Raw genomic sequence first — 15,549 nt, 5'->3', positions numbered from 1 at the left:
ACTTCACTGGTATTCCCTTACACTTCCCTGGTATTCCCTTACACTTCCCTGGTATGACCTTACACTTCCCTGGTATTACCTTACACTTCCCTGGTGTTACCTTACACTTCCCTGGTATTACCTTACACTTCCCTGGTATGACCTTACACTTCCCTGGTATTACCTTACACTTCCCTGGTATTACCTTACACTTCCCTGGTATGACCTTATACTTCCCTGGTGTTACCTTACACTTCCCTGGTGTTATCTTACACTTTCCTTGTGTTACCTTACACTTCACTGGTATTACCTTACACTTCCCTGGTATAACCTTACACTTCCCTGGTATAACCTTACACTTCCCTGGTATAACCTTACACTTCCCTGGTATGACCTTACACTTCCCTGGTATGACCTTACACTTCCCTGGTGTTACCTTACACTTCCCTGGTATGACCTTACACTTCCCTGGTATGACCTTACACTTCACTGGTATTCCCTTACACTTCCCTGGTATGACCTTACACTTCCCTGGTATAACCTTACACTTCACTGGTATTCCCTTACACTTCCCTGGTATGACCTTACACTTCCCTGGTATAACCTTACACTTCCCTGGTATAACCTTACACTTCCCTGGTATAACCTTACACTTCCCTGGTATGACCTTACACTTCCCTGGTATGACCTTACACTTCCCTGGTGTTACCTTACTCTTCACTGGTATTCCCTTACACTTCCCTGGTATGACCTTACACTTCCCTGGTATAACCTTACACTTCCCTGGTATAACCTTACACTTCCCTGGTATAACCTTACACTTCCCTGGTATGACCTTACACTTCCCTTGTATGACCTTACACTTCCCTGGTGTTACCTTACACTTCCCTGGTATGACCTTACACTTCCCTGGTATGACCTTACACTTCACTGGTATTCCCTTACACTTCCCTGGTATGACCTTACACTTCCCTGGTATAACCTTACACTTCCCTGGTATTACCTTACACTTCCCTGGTGTTGCCTTACACTTCACTGGTATTCCCTTACACTTCCCTAGTATGACCTTACACTTCCCTGGTATAACCTTACACTTCCCTGGTATTACCTTACACTTCCCTGGTATGACCTTACACTTCCCTGGTATGACCTTACACTTCCCTTGTATTACCTTACACTTTCCTGGTATTACCTTACACTTTCCTGGTATAACCTTACACTTCCCTGGTATTACCTTACACTTCCCTGGTGTTACCTTACACTTCACTGGTATTACCTTACACTTCCCTGGTATAACCTTACACTTCCCTGGTATAACCTTACACTTCCCTGGTATAACCTTACACTTCCCTGGTATGACCTTACACTTCCCTGGTATGACCTTACACTTCACTGGTATTCCCTTACACTTCCCTGGTATGACCTTACACTTCCCTGGTATAACCTTACACTTCACTGGTATTCCCTTACACTTCCCTGGTATGACCTTACACTTCCCTGGTATAACCTTACACTTCCCTGGTATAACCTTACACTTCCCTGGTATAACCTTACACTTCCCTGGTATGACCTTACACTTCCCTGGTATGACCTTACACTTCCCTGGTGTTACCTTACACTTCACTGGTATTCCCTTACACTTCCCTGGTATGACCTTACACTTCCCTGGTATAACCTTACACTTCCCTGGTATAACCTTACACTTCCCTGGTATAACCTTACACTTCCCTGGTATGACCTTACACTTCCCTTGTATGACCTTACACTTCCCTGGTGTTACCTTACACTTCCCTGGTATGACCTTACACTTCCCTGGTATGACCTTACACTTCACTGGTATTCCCTTACACTTCCCTGGTATGACCTTACACTTCCCTGGTATAACCTTACACTTCCCTGGTATTACCTTACACTTCCCTGGTGTTGCCTTACACTTCACTGGTATTCCCTTACACTTCCCTAGTATGACCTTACACTTCCCTGGTATAACCTTACACTTCCCTGGTATTACCTTACACTTCCCTGGTATGACCTTACACTTCCCTAGTATGACCTTACACTTCCCTGGTATTACCTTACACTTTCCTGGTATTACCTTACACTTTCCTGGTATAACCTTACACTTCCCTGGTATTACCTTACACTTCCCTGGTGTTACCTTACACTTCACTGGTATTCCCTTACACTTCCCTGGTATGACCTTACACTTCCCTGGTATAACCTTACACTTCCCTGGTATAACCTTACAATTCCCTGGTATTACCTTACACTTCACTGGTATTCCCTTACACTTCCCTGGTATGACCTTACACTTCCCTGGTATGACCTTACACTTCCCTGGTATGACCTTACACTTCCCTGGTATTCCCTTTCACTTCCCTGGTATTACCTTACGCTTACCTGGTGTAACCTTACACTTCCCTGGTATTCCCTAACACTTCCTTGGTGTTACCTTACACTTCCCTGGTATGACCTTACACTTCCCTGGTATGACCTTACACTTCCCTGGTATAACCTTACACTTCCCTGGTATTACCTTACACTTCCCTGGTGTAACCTTACACTTCACTGGTATTCCCTTACGCTTCCCTGGTATTACCTTACGCTTACCTGGTGTAACCTTACACTTCCCTGGTATAACCTTACACTTCCCTGGTATGACCTGCCTTCTTTCTCTTTTTCACTTGAGTGATTACATTTTGTATTTGATTTTGTATTGTACTTTATTATATACATACTGAGGAATACTCACTGAAAACATATTCAGTAAATTTTCGTTCGTTCACTGGTCTCAGCAAATCAGAGGCCCGAACGATGTTTTTTCACATTGAAGAAAAGTCGTTCGCGGTTGTGATTGGACGAACAATATTTTTTCACTGCACTTGAATGGCTTCAATCCCAAGACAGGAATTTTTTCATGTTACTTTTGGTGCCGAGCTCCATTGAGCGAGAAATTGAAATTTAACTGTGAAAATTTAATACAAAGTGGTCAAAATGGAAGCCAATAGATTTGCTACTCTCAATGACACTGTAGAGGATTATGTAGAAAGTCGAGATGTAAGGCTGTTAAAACACTATCAAACATCACAGTCTCGTGCGTTACATTAGCGAGACAGATTCATTTCAATGTACAAGTTTCTGTCTGTCTTCAACTGAACCCTCGAACAGCACAAACCTTGGAGCCTCTGCAGACAAGTCTAAAAAAATGTTATGTAATAAGCTTATTATAAATTTCTCAGTATGTATATAATAAACAAAATACAGCATGGAAAGTGCTTTGTACAGTTTTTATTCACTCGTTGTTTTGTATAAAAGAAACTCACTCGTTCGCTGTGCTCACTCGTTCATTTTTTGATACTGCACAACTTGTGAATAAAAACCGTACACACGCGCTTTCCATGGTAGTATTCTCTACGTATTGTATTCAAATGATTCTTGTATCATATTTAACTTATCTTATTATGTACTGTTGTTTATTGTATTTTAGTGTTTTGTATTCAATGATTTTATTTTGTATTTGTGTGTTGTGCATGGATCTGGCTTATACGATCAAATCAGATGAAAATTGATTGAAAAATACTTTTTCTAACTCACTTCTTGTTTTTCACTTTTCACTTTGCAACCTTATTTCAATGATTGCATGGATGTTTTATGTTGTGTTGATGTGAGATGATAATTTGAATGCAAAATCAGTCTATGATTGACTTTCTTGAAACTCAAACAAATCTCTTTACTTTTTAAATTAAGATGCTTGTGATCTAATCTAGATAAGCTAGCATGGCTCTATTATCTCAATCTGTTGGTTCTCAAACATTTGGACTATGTACCATCACTCAAACACTGTCTTAGCCAATCATATTCTTTGTTTCCCTTGAGTAGCCACTTTGGTAAGATGCCAAGAAACTGAATGTTTGTCAGGCTTTGGATAAAAGCTCAAGACATGCCAACCTAAAAGATCTAGATTTAAGCTGCAAAATGACTCTGTGAATAAACTATTCAAGCTTAAAGCACACTTTCTGTGGCTCCTTACTTCGACCTTTGATGTTCAAGCACCCTTTAAAAAACACCCTTGTGAATCTGTGTGTTCGAATCAATTGTATTCTTATAAATGTGTGAATCGGGTACGATTGGTTTCCATTATGATTCAAGGTAATTTGCAAATGATAGTTTAGAAGAAGCAAAAAAAGAACTCAACACCAGATTTTTCGTTCTCCCAGCACCTTCCCCAATAACCCGACCAGAGAAACTTGTTAAACAGACTTCCACCCCGGCATCATTTGGTATGAGTTGGACGCGGGATGGCCTTCCACGACAGAAACACAGTACGTAATATGCACTCTTACAGTGCATGTGCCAGACACACATACACATACAAGACACATGGAAACATTAAGTGTGGCAAGACAGATGGTAAATAGTGCTTTATATGGTTGATTATCACATAAGACACTTGTGAATCCTGTGCAAAATACTAACACACTTGTTGAATACCTGTAAGTGTGTGAGACACAGGAAGCTGTGAGCAAGATGGTCCCATGTAACCCACATATTGTAAGGGTACAGTAACAAACATCTCATATATGAAACAAAGCATGTTGTAAGAATGACTGTAAGACATCACCTTACACATGTCTATGCAAAATACAACAACACAAATGCACGAGGCATTGAAAAAGATTGCTATATTTTCTGAATTTTGTATGAATTTCTATTGAAATAAGGTTTGTAGTTTGGTTACAGTGAACAAGGAAATAAGTACTGACAATAACTTTCATAATTCTAATTAATTGCTATTTCATGGCTGACTCTGAACTACACCTAAATGATCAAACCAAATTTTAATTATCAAAGAAAGTTAAATTTGTACTGAGTACAACATAATTAATTTGTTTAGGAAGATGATATTTTTGATGTTAGAACAACAGTTTATTTATCAAATTTTACAAGTTCATGACATTTCTGGCTAAAAGTGATTTATATAGTATGTTTGTCCACACGAGAGAAGTGAAAAGCAAGAATTTATTTTTGGCTGCAAGTTTTTGTTGAATCATTATCTAATCAGATCCAGTGTGCAGTGCGTTAAACACATTAAATGAGAAAGGTTTGTCCCTCACTTACCTTTTTTTCAGATGCACAAGTGGTTGTTGCAATACAAAAGTGAGTTTTATGAAATGATGCACCATTTACTATTTCAAAGCCTATACACCTATTTCAATAAATGTTGTCAGTGTGAAAACAATTGGCAATTGGCAGCTCCAAGACCAATCACAGCTTATGGAACAGTATAATTATTTTTAAAAATATAGTTGATAAATAATATGATCGCAGAACATTTTCATACATTCAGTAGAAATTTGAAGAGTTCCATGTTATTTTTTGATAGAAGAACTGCCACTTGACAATTGGCATTTACCACTTGTTTATGTTCTTTCTACACCTAATGCTTTGTTGTTGTGTTTGCAAATTTCTATATGTGATACCAGTAATAAAATTCAGTAATAGTCTAGCCAAGCCCTATGCAAACAGCATAAACTTGCTGGCTGGAACAGCAAGCATCTTGTGGTCTTTCAAAAGCAACACTGCCGCCATTAACGCTCAGACATGTGACCAGGAACGGGGGGGGGGGGGGGTTATATGGAGAAAGGACAAATTTTATTGACGTTCAATAAGAAAGAAATGACATGCTTCTGTTGACCATATAGTATGAGGAATGCCTAATTGCCCTCAGTTAAACTAATCCATGGTTTAAAGTTTTTTTTCTCAAAGAGGAACGTCTATTTGCCCTCAGATAAGCTTATCTATACTTTAATGTCTTTTTTCAGCTTCCATGGCATTGCACCTAGTGGGCGTTCCAGCCTGAACATGGTGATAGGAGATGAAGTGGAGGTCCTGAATCAGAATGATCCTGAGTGGTGGGAGGTAAGGTGTGCCGTGTGACCCTGAGTGATGAGAGGTAAGGTGTTCCATGTGACCCTGAGTGATGGGAGGTAAGGTGTGCTGTGTGACCCTGAGTGATGGGAGGTAAGGTGTTCCATGTGTTCCTGAGTGATGGGAGGTAAGGTGTTACATTTGACCCTGAGTGATGGGAGGTAAGGTTTTACATGTGACCCTGAGTGATAGGAGGTAAGGTGTGCCGTGTGTTCCTGAGTGGTGGGAGGTAAGTGTTACTTGGACCCTGAGTGATAGGACGTAAGGTGTGCTGTGTGACCCTGAGTGATGGGAGGTAAGGTTTTACATGTGACCCTGAGTGATAGGAGGTAAGGTGTGCCGTGTGACCCTGAGTGGTGGGAGGTAAGGTGTTACATGTGACCCTGAGTGATAGGACGTAAGGTGTGCTGTGTGACCCTGAGTGATGGGAGGTAAGGTGTTCCATGTGACCCTGAGTGATGGGAGGTAAGGTTTTACATGTGATCCTGAGTGATGGCAGGTAAGGTGTGCCGTGTGACCCTGAGTGATGAGAGGTAAGGTGTTCCATGTGACCCTGAGTGATGGGAGGTAAGGTGTTACATGTGATCCTGAGTGATGGGAGGTAAGGTGTGCCGTATGATACTGAGTGATAGAAGGAAAGGTGTGCCATGTGACCCTGAGTGATGGGAGGTAAAGTGTTCCATGTGACCCTGAGTGGTGGAAGGTAAGGTGTTCCATGTGACCCTGAGTGGTTGGAGGTAAGGTGTTCCATGTGACCCTGAGTGGTGGAAGGTAAGGTGTTCCATGTGACCCTGAGTGGTGGAAGGTAAGGTGTTACATGTGACCCTGAGTGATAGGAGGTAAGGTGTGCCATGTGACCCTGAGTGATGGGAGGTAAAGTGTTCCATGTGACCCTGAGTGGTGGAAGGTAAGGTGTTCCATGTGACCCTGAGTGATAGGAGGTAAGGTGTTACATGTGACCCTGAGTGGTAGGAGGTAAGGTGTTCCATGTGACCCTGAGTGATGGGAGGTAAGGTGTTACATGTGACTCTGAGTGATGGGAGGTAAGGTGTGCTGTGTGACCCTGAGTGATGGGAGGTAAGGTGTTACATGTGACCCTGAGTGATGGGAGGTAAGGTGTTCCATGTGACCCTGAGTGGTGGGAGGTAAGGTGTGCCGTGTGACCCTGAGTAGTTGGAGGTAAGGTGTTACATGTGACCCTGAGTGGTGGAAGGTAAGGTGTTACATGTGACCCTGAGTGATAGGAGCTAAGGTGTGCCGTGACCCTGAGTGATGGGAGGTAAGGTGTTACATGTGACCCTGAGTGATGGGAGGTAAGGTGTTCCATGTGACCCTGAGTGGTGGGAGGTAAGGAGTGCCATGTGACCCTGAGTGATAGGAGGAAAGGTGTGCCGTGTGACCCTGAGTGATAGGAGGTAAGGTGTGCCATGTGACCCTGAGTGATGGGAGGTAAAGTGTCCCATGTGACCCTGAGTGATGGGAGGTAAGGTGGTTACATGTGACCCTGAGTGGTGGAAGGTAAGGTGTGCCGTGTGACCCTGAGTGATAGGAGGTAAGATGTGCCATGTGACCCTGAGTGATGGGAGGTAAAGTGTTCCATGTGACCCTGAGTGATAGGAGGTAAGGTGTTCCATGTGACCCTGAGTGATGGGAGGTAAGGTGTTACATGTGACCCTGAGTGGTGGAAGGTAAGGTGTTCCATGTGACCCTGAGTGATAGGAGGTAAGGTGTTACATGTGACCCTGAGTGGTAGGAGGTAAGGTGTTCCATGTGACCCTGAGTGATGGGAGGTAAGGTGTTACATGTGACCCTGAGTGATGGGAGGTAAGGTGTGCTGTGTGACCCTGAGTGGTAGGAGGTAAGGTGTTCCATGTGACCCTGAGTGGTTGGAGGTAAGGTGTTACATGTGACCCTGAGTGGTGGAAGGTAAGGTGTTACATGTGACCCTGAGTGATAGGAGGTAAGGTGTGCCGTGTGACTCTGAGTGGTGGGAGGTAAGGTGCTTCATGTGACCCTGAGTGGTAGGAGGTAAGGTGTGTTGTGTGACCCTGAGTGGTAGGAGGTAAGGTGTTACATGTGATCCTGAATGATGGGAGGTAAGGTGTTACATGTGACCCTGAATGATGGGAGGTAAGGTGTTTCGTGTGACCCTGAATGATGGGAGGTAAGGTGTTCCATGTGACTCTGAGTGGTGGGAGGTAAGGTGTGCTGTGTGACCCTGAGTGGTGGGAGGTAAGGTGTTACATGTGACCCTGAGTGGTGGGAGGTAAGGTGTTACATGTGACCCTGAATAATAGGAGGTAAAGTGTTTCGTGTGACCCTGAGTGGTGGAAGGTAAGGTGTTTCGTGTGACCCTGAGTGGTGGGAGGTAAAGTGTTCAGGCTATTCTGGTTCAGGTTTTGAATGTCTGCTTGTTTATATAGTCTCCTCTGTTTCAATTCCTACTTGTGCTTATCTATGTTTGTGCTCCAGCCAAATAGTTATTGGTTTTTGTTTTAGCTATAAACACAATGTAATTTTCTTAACGAGATATCCTTTGTACCTTCCAGGGGCTTTCTATTCGCACGGGAACAACCGGGTATTTCCCCAGGAGTCACGTAACGTCAACAGAGAATGCAGACGCAGGAAACAAACAAAATCAGGTTCAAAATCCTAAATATGGTATTGTTGTTCAACAAACAAACAAACAAACAAACAAACAAACAAACAAACAAACAAACAAACAAACAAGCAAGCAAGCAAAAAAACATACACACAAACAAAAATTACGTACAAAATCTTTAGTAAATATCTTATTATCGCTCTACAAACTGTGTTGGCTTGCCAGATCTTTGAACACACTGCTCCTTACCACTCTTATTCTTGCGTTTGCACAGCTTACTAATCGCCACAGATATGAGCAGCACACTTTAAAGGAAGAGTAAGTAGCGCCCTGGTCGCCAGTTTATCAATGCTTGACTTACAGATCATGTGTTGATGTTGATATTTGATGATATTATTTTATTTGCCCACAGGAGTCCCGGTCACCCCTCACCCGCTCCTGGGGAAATCAAAGATACGCTTACCAAGTATCCCTGGTAAATTTAAAAAATTGTTTTATAAACTTATTCCTTATTACACTTGTGTAACAACACAGTTTCGCATAAGTTGGGATACACAAAAATTTAGTGAGTAGACAAAGCGTATCTGATGCGCTTGTCTTATGCTCTTGTCTGTTCCGCTTGTCTTATGTTCTTGTCTGATGCGCTTGTCTGTTGCGCTTGTCTGATGCGCTTGTCTGTTGATGTTCTTGTCTGATGCGCTTGTCTGATGCTCTTGTCTGTTGATGCTCTTGTCTGATGCGCTTGTCTGATGCTCTTGTCTGTTGATGCTCTTGTCTGATGTGTTTGTCTGTTGCGCTTGTCTGATGCTCTTGTCTGATGATGCTCTTGTCTGATGCTCTTGTCTGATGTGTTTGTCTGTTGCGCTTGTCTGATGCGCTTGTCTGATGCACTTGTCTGATGTGTTTGTCTGTTGCACTTGTCTGTTGCGCTTGTCTGATGATGCTCTTGTCTGATGATGCGCTTGTCTGATGCTCTTGTCTGATGCGCTTGTCTGATGTGTTTGTCTGATGCGCTTGTCTGATGCGCTTGTCTGATGCTCTTGTCTGATGTGTTTGTCTGATGCTCTTGTCTGATGATGCGCTTGTCTGGTGCGCTTGTCTGATGTTCTTGTCTGATGCGCTTGTCTGTTGCGCTTGTCTGATGCACTTGTCTGATGTGTTTGTCTGTTGCGCTTGTCTGATGCGCTTGTCTGATGCTCTTGTCTGATTTACTTGTCTGATGCGCTTGTCTGTTGCGCTTGTCTGATGTGTTTGTCTGTTGCGCTTGTCTGATGCGCTTGTCTGATGCGCTTGTCTGTTGCGCTTGTCTGATGCGCTTGTCTGATGCGCTTGTCTGATGCTCTTGTCTGTTGCGCTTGTCTGATGATGCTCTTGTCTGATGATGCTCTTGTCTGATGATGCTCTTGTCTGATGCGCTTGTCTTATGTTCTTGTCTGATGCACTTGTCTGATGTGTTTGTCTGTTGCGCTTGTCTGATGCGCTTGTTTGTTGCGCTTGTCTGATGATGCGCTTGTCTGATGCGCTTGTCTGATGATGCGCTTGTCTGATGCGCTTGTCTGTTGCGCTTGTCTGATGCGCTTGTCTGATGTGTTTGTCTGATGCGCTTGTCTGATGCGCTTGTCTGATGCGCTTGTCTGATGCGCTTGTCTGATGCGCTTGTCTGATGCGCTTGTCTGATGCGCTTGTCTGATGCGCTTTTCTGATGTGTTTGTCTGTTGCGCTTGTCTGTTGCGCTTGTCTGATGCACTTGTCTGTTGCGCTTGTCTGTTGCGCTTGTCTTATGCGCTTGTCTGATGCTCTTGTCTGATGATGCGCTTGTCTGATGCGCTTGTCTGATGCTCTTGTCTGATGATGCTCTTGTCTGATGATGCGCTTGTCTGATGCGCTTTTCTGATGCGCTTGTCTGATGCGCTTGTCTGATGATGCGCTTGTCTGATGCGCTTGTCTGATGCTCTTGTCTGATGATGCTCTTGTCTGATGCGCTTGTCTGATGATGCTCTTGTCTGATGATGCGCTTGTCTGATGATGCTCTTGTCTGATGATGCGCTTGTCTGATGATGCTCTTGTCTGATGATGCGCTTGTCTGATGATGCGCTTGTCTGATGATGCTCTTGTCTGATGATGCGCTTGTCTGATGATGCTCTTGTCTGATGCTCTTGTCTGATGATGCTCTTGTCTGATGGTTTTGTCTGATGCGCTTGTCTTATGCGCTTGTCTGGTGCGCTTGTCTGATTTACTTGTCTGGTGCGCTTGTCTGATGCAGGTTTGCGGGTAAGATGGACCGTACAGAGGCCGAGCAAGAGACGATGGGAAGGTCTGATGGGACGTTCCTTGTCAGAGAAAGCGCCAATCGAGCCGGCGAGTACGCCCTAAGTGTGAGGTGAGCACGTGGGCGATGGTACGTCATTTTGTTACGCACAGGAACTAGTTCGCAACCCACTCTGATAGAGCTGCATTTATGATGTATTTTGCCCATTGCGGCGTTATAAAGACTTTAAACTTGGATTTTGCACTATTTTTAATAGTTGACATAATAGTCAACATGAATACAGAAATGAGCATTAGCTACGTATGTAGTAGTTTACTTACAACCGTATGCCGTGAGTCCTTTTTTGCTCTGCTGAACTGACTCGATTTATTCAAACTTTAAATTTACTTACTTAGATACTTTAAATGTTCATGCGGAACAGTTCACGGGAATTTCAATAGTATTCTGTGATCGGTTCTTGCCATAGCATTGTTTTTGAGGTGGAATGTGCAGAACATACTGTATTACGGAAATTTGAATAAATACAAATAGCACAAATAGTCGTGTTCGTGAACCAGAAGAATAAATACAATACACCATAAACTGGTAATCGACTCTGCCAAATTTTCGTCTTTAATAAGACTTTTGCAGGGCAGACTGAAGAAGGACATTGTTTGTAGTGACGCCTATAATCAGCCCAACAAAACCCACTGTTTTTATGATGGTAGTTAGCAGGCTATGTTATAATGATTCTCTCAGGTTCCGTAACGCCACCAAGCACATTAAGATCCCGTATGAAGATGGCACGTTCTGCTTGACCCAGTCTAAAGTGTTCGACTCGATCCCGGTAAGCTGTCCAAGCTGTTGGCCTACTTTTATTGTGTGCTTTTCGCAGGATTCTTGTGCGTGCTCTACGTTTCCGGAAAGAAAATTTCCCATGATTCAATTACCGTGACTGGAACTTGTATCACTTGCAAGGCTCGATCTTTAGAGTAAAAAGAAAGGTTTTTTATCCATTATGGCTTGCGTTTTCTTGTCTCATGTGACCTTGTAATGTTGACAGGAACTAGTCGCATACTACCGCGAGAACACGCTAGGCGTCAGCTTCACCGGCCTCGATACCACGCTACGCTGCGGCCTTAACGAGGATCAAGACAACAGAGGTTAGTGTTTTGAGTTAATGAGGTTCCACCGTTCAAGCCTACAGGCGTACAGAGGTTAGTTGGCGTACAGAGGTTAGTTGGCGTACAGAGGTTGGTTGGCGTACAGAGGTTGGTTGGCGTACAGAGGTTAGTTGGCGTACAGAGGTTAGTTGGCGTACAGAGGTTGGTTGGCGTACAGAGGTTGGTTGGCGTACAGAGGTTAGTTGGCGTACAGAGGCTGGTTGGCATACAGAGGTTAGTTGGCATACAGAGGTTAGTTGGCATACAGAGGTTAGTTGGCGTACAGAGGTTAGTTGGCGTACAGAGGTTGGTTGGCGTACAGAGGTTGGTTGGCGTACAGAGGTTGGTTGGCGTACAGAGGTTAGTTGGCGTACAGAGGTTAGTTGGCGTACAGAGGTTGGTTGGCGTACAGAGGTTGGTTGGCGTACAGAGGTTAGTTGGCGTACAGAGGTTAGTTGGCGTACAGAGGTTGGTTGGCGTACAGAGGTTGGTTGGCGTACAGAGGTTGGTTGGCGTACAGAGGTTAGTTGGCGTACAGAGGTTGGTTGGCGTACAGAGGTTGGTTGGCGTACAGAGGTTGGTTGGCGTAAAGAGGTTAGTTGGCGTAAAGAGGTTGGTTGGCGTACAGAGGTTGGTTGGCGTACAGAGGTTGGTTGGCGTACAGAGGTTAGTTGGCGTACAGAGGTTAGTTGGCGTACAGAGGTTAGTTGGCGTACAGAGGTTGGTTGGCGTACAGATGTTAGTTGGTGTACAAGAGGTTAGTTGGTGTACAGAGGTTGGTTGGCATACAGAGGTTAGTTGGCATACAGAGGTTGGTTGGCATACAGAGGTTAGTTGGCATACAGAGGCTGGTTGGCGTACAGAGGTTAGTTGGTGTACAGAGGCTGGTTGGCGTACAGAGGTTAGTTGGCATACAGAGGCTGGTTGGCGTACAGAGGTTAGTTGGCGTACAGAGGTTAGTTGGCGTACAGAGGTTAGTTGGCGTACAGAGGTTAGTTGGTGCACAGAGGTTAGTTGGTGCACAGAGGTTAGTTGGTGTACAGAGGTTAGTTGGTGTACAGAGGTTAGTTGGTGTACAGAGGTTAGTTGGCTTACAGAGGTTAGTTGGTGTACAGAGGTTAGTTGGCTTACAGAGGTTAGTTGGCGTACAGAGGTTAGTTGGTGCACAGAGGTTAGTTGGTGCACAGAGGTTAGTTGGTGTACAGAGGTTAGTTGGTGTACAGAGGTTAGTTGGCGTACAGAGGTTGGTTGGCGTACAGAGGTTGGTTGGCGTACAGAGGTTGGTTGGCGTACAGAGGTTGGTTGGCGTACAGAGGTTGGTTGGCGTACAGAGGTTGGTTGGCGTACAGAGGTTAGTTGGCGTACAGAGGTTAGTTGGCGTACAGAGGTTAGTTGGTGTACAAGAGGTTGGTTGGCGTACAGAGGTTAGTTGGCGTACAGAGGTTAGTTGGCGTACAGAGGTTAGTTGGCGTACAGAGGTTGGTTGGCGTACAGAGGTTGGTTGGCGTACAGAGGTTAGTTGGCGTACAGAGGTTAGTTGGCGTACAGAGGTTGGTTGGCGTACAGATGTTAGTTGGTGTACAGAGGTTGGTTGGCGTACAGAGGTTAGTTGGCATACAGAGGTTAGTTGGCGTACAGAGGTTGGTTGGCGTACAGAGGTTAGTTGGCGTACAGAGGTTGGTTGGCGTACAGATGTTAGTTGGTGTACAGAGGTTGGTTGGCGTACAGAGGTTAGTTGGCGTACAGAGGTTGGTTGGCGTACAGAGGTTGGTTGGCGTACAGAGGTTAGTTGGCGTACAGAGGTTAGTTGGCGTACAGAGGTTAGTTGGCGTACAGAGGTTAGTTGGTGTACAGAGGTTGGTTGGCATACAGAGGTTAGTTGGCATACAGAGGTTAGTTGGCGTACAGAGGTTAGTTGGTGTACAGAGGCTGGTTGGCGTACAGAGGTTAGTTGGCATACAGAGGCTGGTTGGCGTACAGAGGTTAGTTGGCGTACAGAGGTTAGTTGGTGTACAGAGGTTAGTTGGCGTACAGAGGTTAGTTGGCGTACAGAGGTTAGTTGGTGCACAGAGGTTAGTTGGTGCACAGAGGTTAGTTGGTGTACAGAGGTTAGTTGGTGTACAGAGGTTAGTTGGTGTACAGAGGTTAGTTGGCTTACAGAGGTTGGTTGGCTTACAGAGGTTAGTGGACGTACAGAGGTTAGTGGACGTACAGAGGTTGGTTGGCGTACAGAGGTTGGTTGGCGTACAGAGTTTGGTTGGCGTACAGAGGTTAGTTGGCGTACAGAGGTTAGTGCTAGTGTGCTGTTGAGTTACCTGTGTTGTGTATGTGCTCTTTCAAACATCTTGTGGTATACCTGTGTTTTGCGGTATCCCTTTGAGATTCTTTTTCCCTGTGTATTGCGGTATCCCTGTGAGTTGCGTTATCCCTGTGTGTTGCGGTATTCCTGTGTGTTGTGGTATCCCTGTGCATTGCTGTATCCCTGTGTGTTGTGGTATTCCTGTGTGTTGTGGTATCCCTGTGTGTTATGGTATCTGTGTGTTGTGGTGTTCCTGTGTATTGCGGTATCCCTGTGTGTTGTGACATTCCTGCGTGTTGTGGTATCCCTGTGCGTTGCTGTATCCCTGTGTGTTGTGGTATCCCTGTGTGTTGCTGTATCCCTGTGTTGTGGTATCCCTGTGTGTTGCGGTATCCATGTGCATTGCGATATCCCTGTGTGTTGTGGCATTGCTGTGTTGCGGTATCCCTGTGTTTTACATTCCCTTCTATCACAGGTATTGGCTGGGCGACAGCGTTGTATCCATACCAGGCGAGGAACGCCAAGGAAATATCAATACAGGTATTACTTATTACTCTCAACATGTCTATAAATCTCAGTGTATTTATTAATTGATTTTTAAATTCCACAGAAAAATTCGAAAATTTTAATTCTAAACAAAGACGGTTCCTGGTGGAAAGGAGAGTGCGATGGACAGGTGGGTACCAGGCTGCCCGGACATGACCTCACAGCCTTTCCGATATTAATTAGGTGCTCCCTATATTGAATGTCTGCTGATACTTTGACTTAATGAAAAACCGCTGTTTTGCAGATTGGGTATTTCCCGTCCAATTATGTGAAGGAGTAGCCACATATTTGTATATCTACCGAATAGACGCAAATGGTAATCAAGTTCCAAAATGTGCGGGAATTCGGCAGGGCTTTAAGCCCGCAGTGGACACTGGCTGTTCTGTCGCAAACTCTCGAACATTTCTAGGAAATAAAAAAGATTTGAACCAGACTCAGCCGAGTCCCCTGGCGCATCGGACACAGGCTTCCCATCCAGCCACGTCAATGCCACAGAGGTCACCTGACGTAATTTTTCAAATTATTGAAGAAAGTATTAAAATACATCAATAAAATGATTGTTGGCAAGTGTTATCCCCCTACCCTCCTCTCATCTACAGTCTTCATGGGAGTGGGGACTAGGGCGAGTGATGACTAGGGCGAGTGATGTTACCACCGATTCAAATACCAGTCAAATACCTAGTCAATCAAATGTGTTGAAGGCCCGAAGCTGTGTTGAAGCTGCCTATGTTTTAAATTCGTCAAACGGGCCCAAAATGATCCCAGGACTGAGGGAAACCCCAGT

General features: G+C 44.5%; 1 protein-coding gene across 2 annotated transcripts in view; it reads left to right on the top strand.

The window, feature by feature from the left end:
- Nucleotides 1-15,319, top strand: part of LOC5501013 (protein vav) — a 36,923-nt gene extending 21,604 nt beyond the window's left edge. The window contains exons 24-35 of one of the 2 annotated variants that reach the window (XM_048731193.1): nucleotides 4,197-4,301; nucleotides 5,109-5,136; nucleotides 5,802-5,898; nucleotides 8,457-8,549; nucleotides 8,784-8,827; nucleotides 8,922-8,984; nucleotides 10,773-10,889; nucleotides 11,517-11,604; nucleotides 11,821-11,920; nucleotides 14,695-14,759; nucleotides 14,830-14,895; nucleotides 15,010-15,319. In XM_048731193.1, the coding sequence (XP_048587150.1) occupies nucleotides 4,197-4,301; nucleotides 5,109-5,136; nucleotides 5,802-5,898; nucleotides 8,457-8,549; nucleotides 8,784-8,827; nucleotides 8,922-8,984; nucleotides 10,773-10,889; nucleotides 11,517-11,604; nucleotides 11,821-11,920; nucleotides 14,695-14,759; nucleotides 14,830-14,895; nucleotides 15,010-15,045 (902 nt within the window). In that variant the 3' untranslated portion in view covers nucleotides 15,046-15,319. The remainder of the gene's footprint in view (nucleotides 1-4,196; nucleotides 4,302-5,108; nucleotides 5,137-5,801; nucleotides 5,899-8,456; nucleotides 8,550-8,783; nucleotides 8,828-8,921; nucleotides 8,985-10,772; nucleotides 10,890-11,516; nucleotides 11,605-11,820; nucleotides 11,921-14,694; nucleotides 14,760-14,829; nucleotides 14,896-15,009) is intronic. The other variant, XM_048731194.1, reaches the window with a different exon arrangement.
- The last annotated feature ends 230 nt before the right edge of the window (nucleotides 15,320-15,549 follow it).

Source organism: Nematostella vectensis, chromosome 8, assembly GCF_932526225.1.
Source record: "Nematostella vectensis chromosome 8, jaNemVect1.1, whole genome shotgun sequence".
Lineage (NCBI taxonomy): Eukaryota > Metazoa > Cnidaria > Anthozoa > Actiniaria > Edwardsiidae > Nematostella > Nematostella vectensis.
The sequence above is the reverse complement of the archived record's forward strand: the minus strand, read 5'-3'. Positions and strand labels throughout refer to the sequence as shown.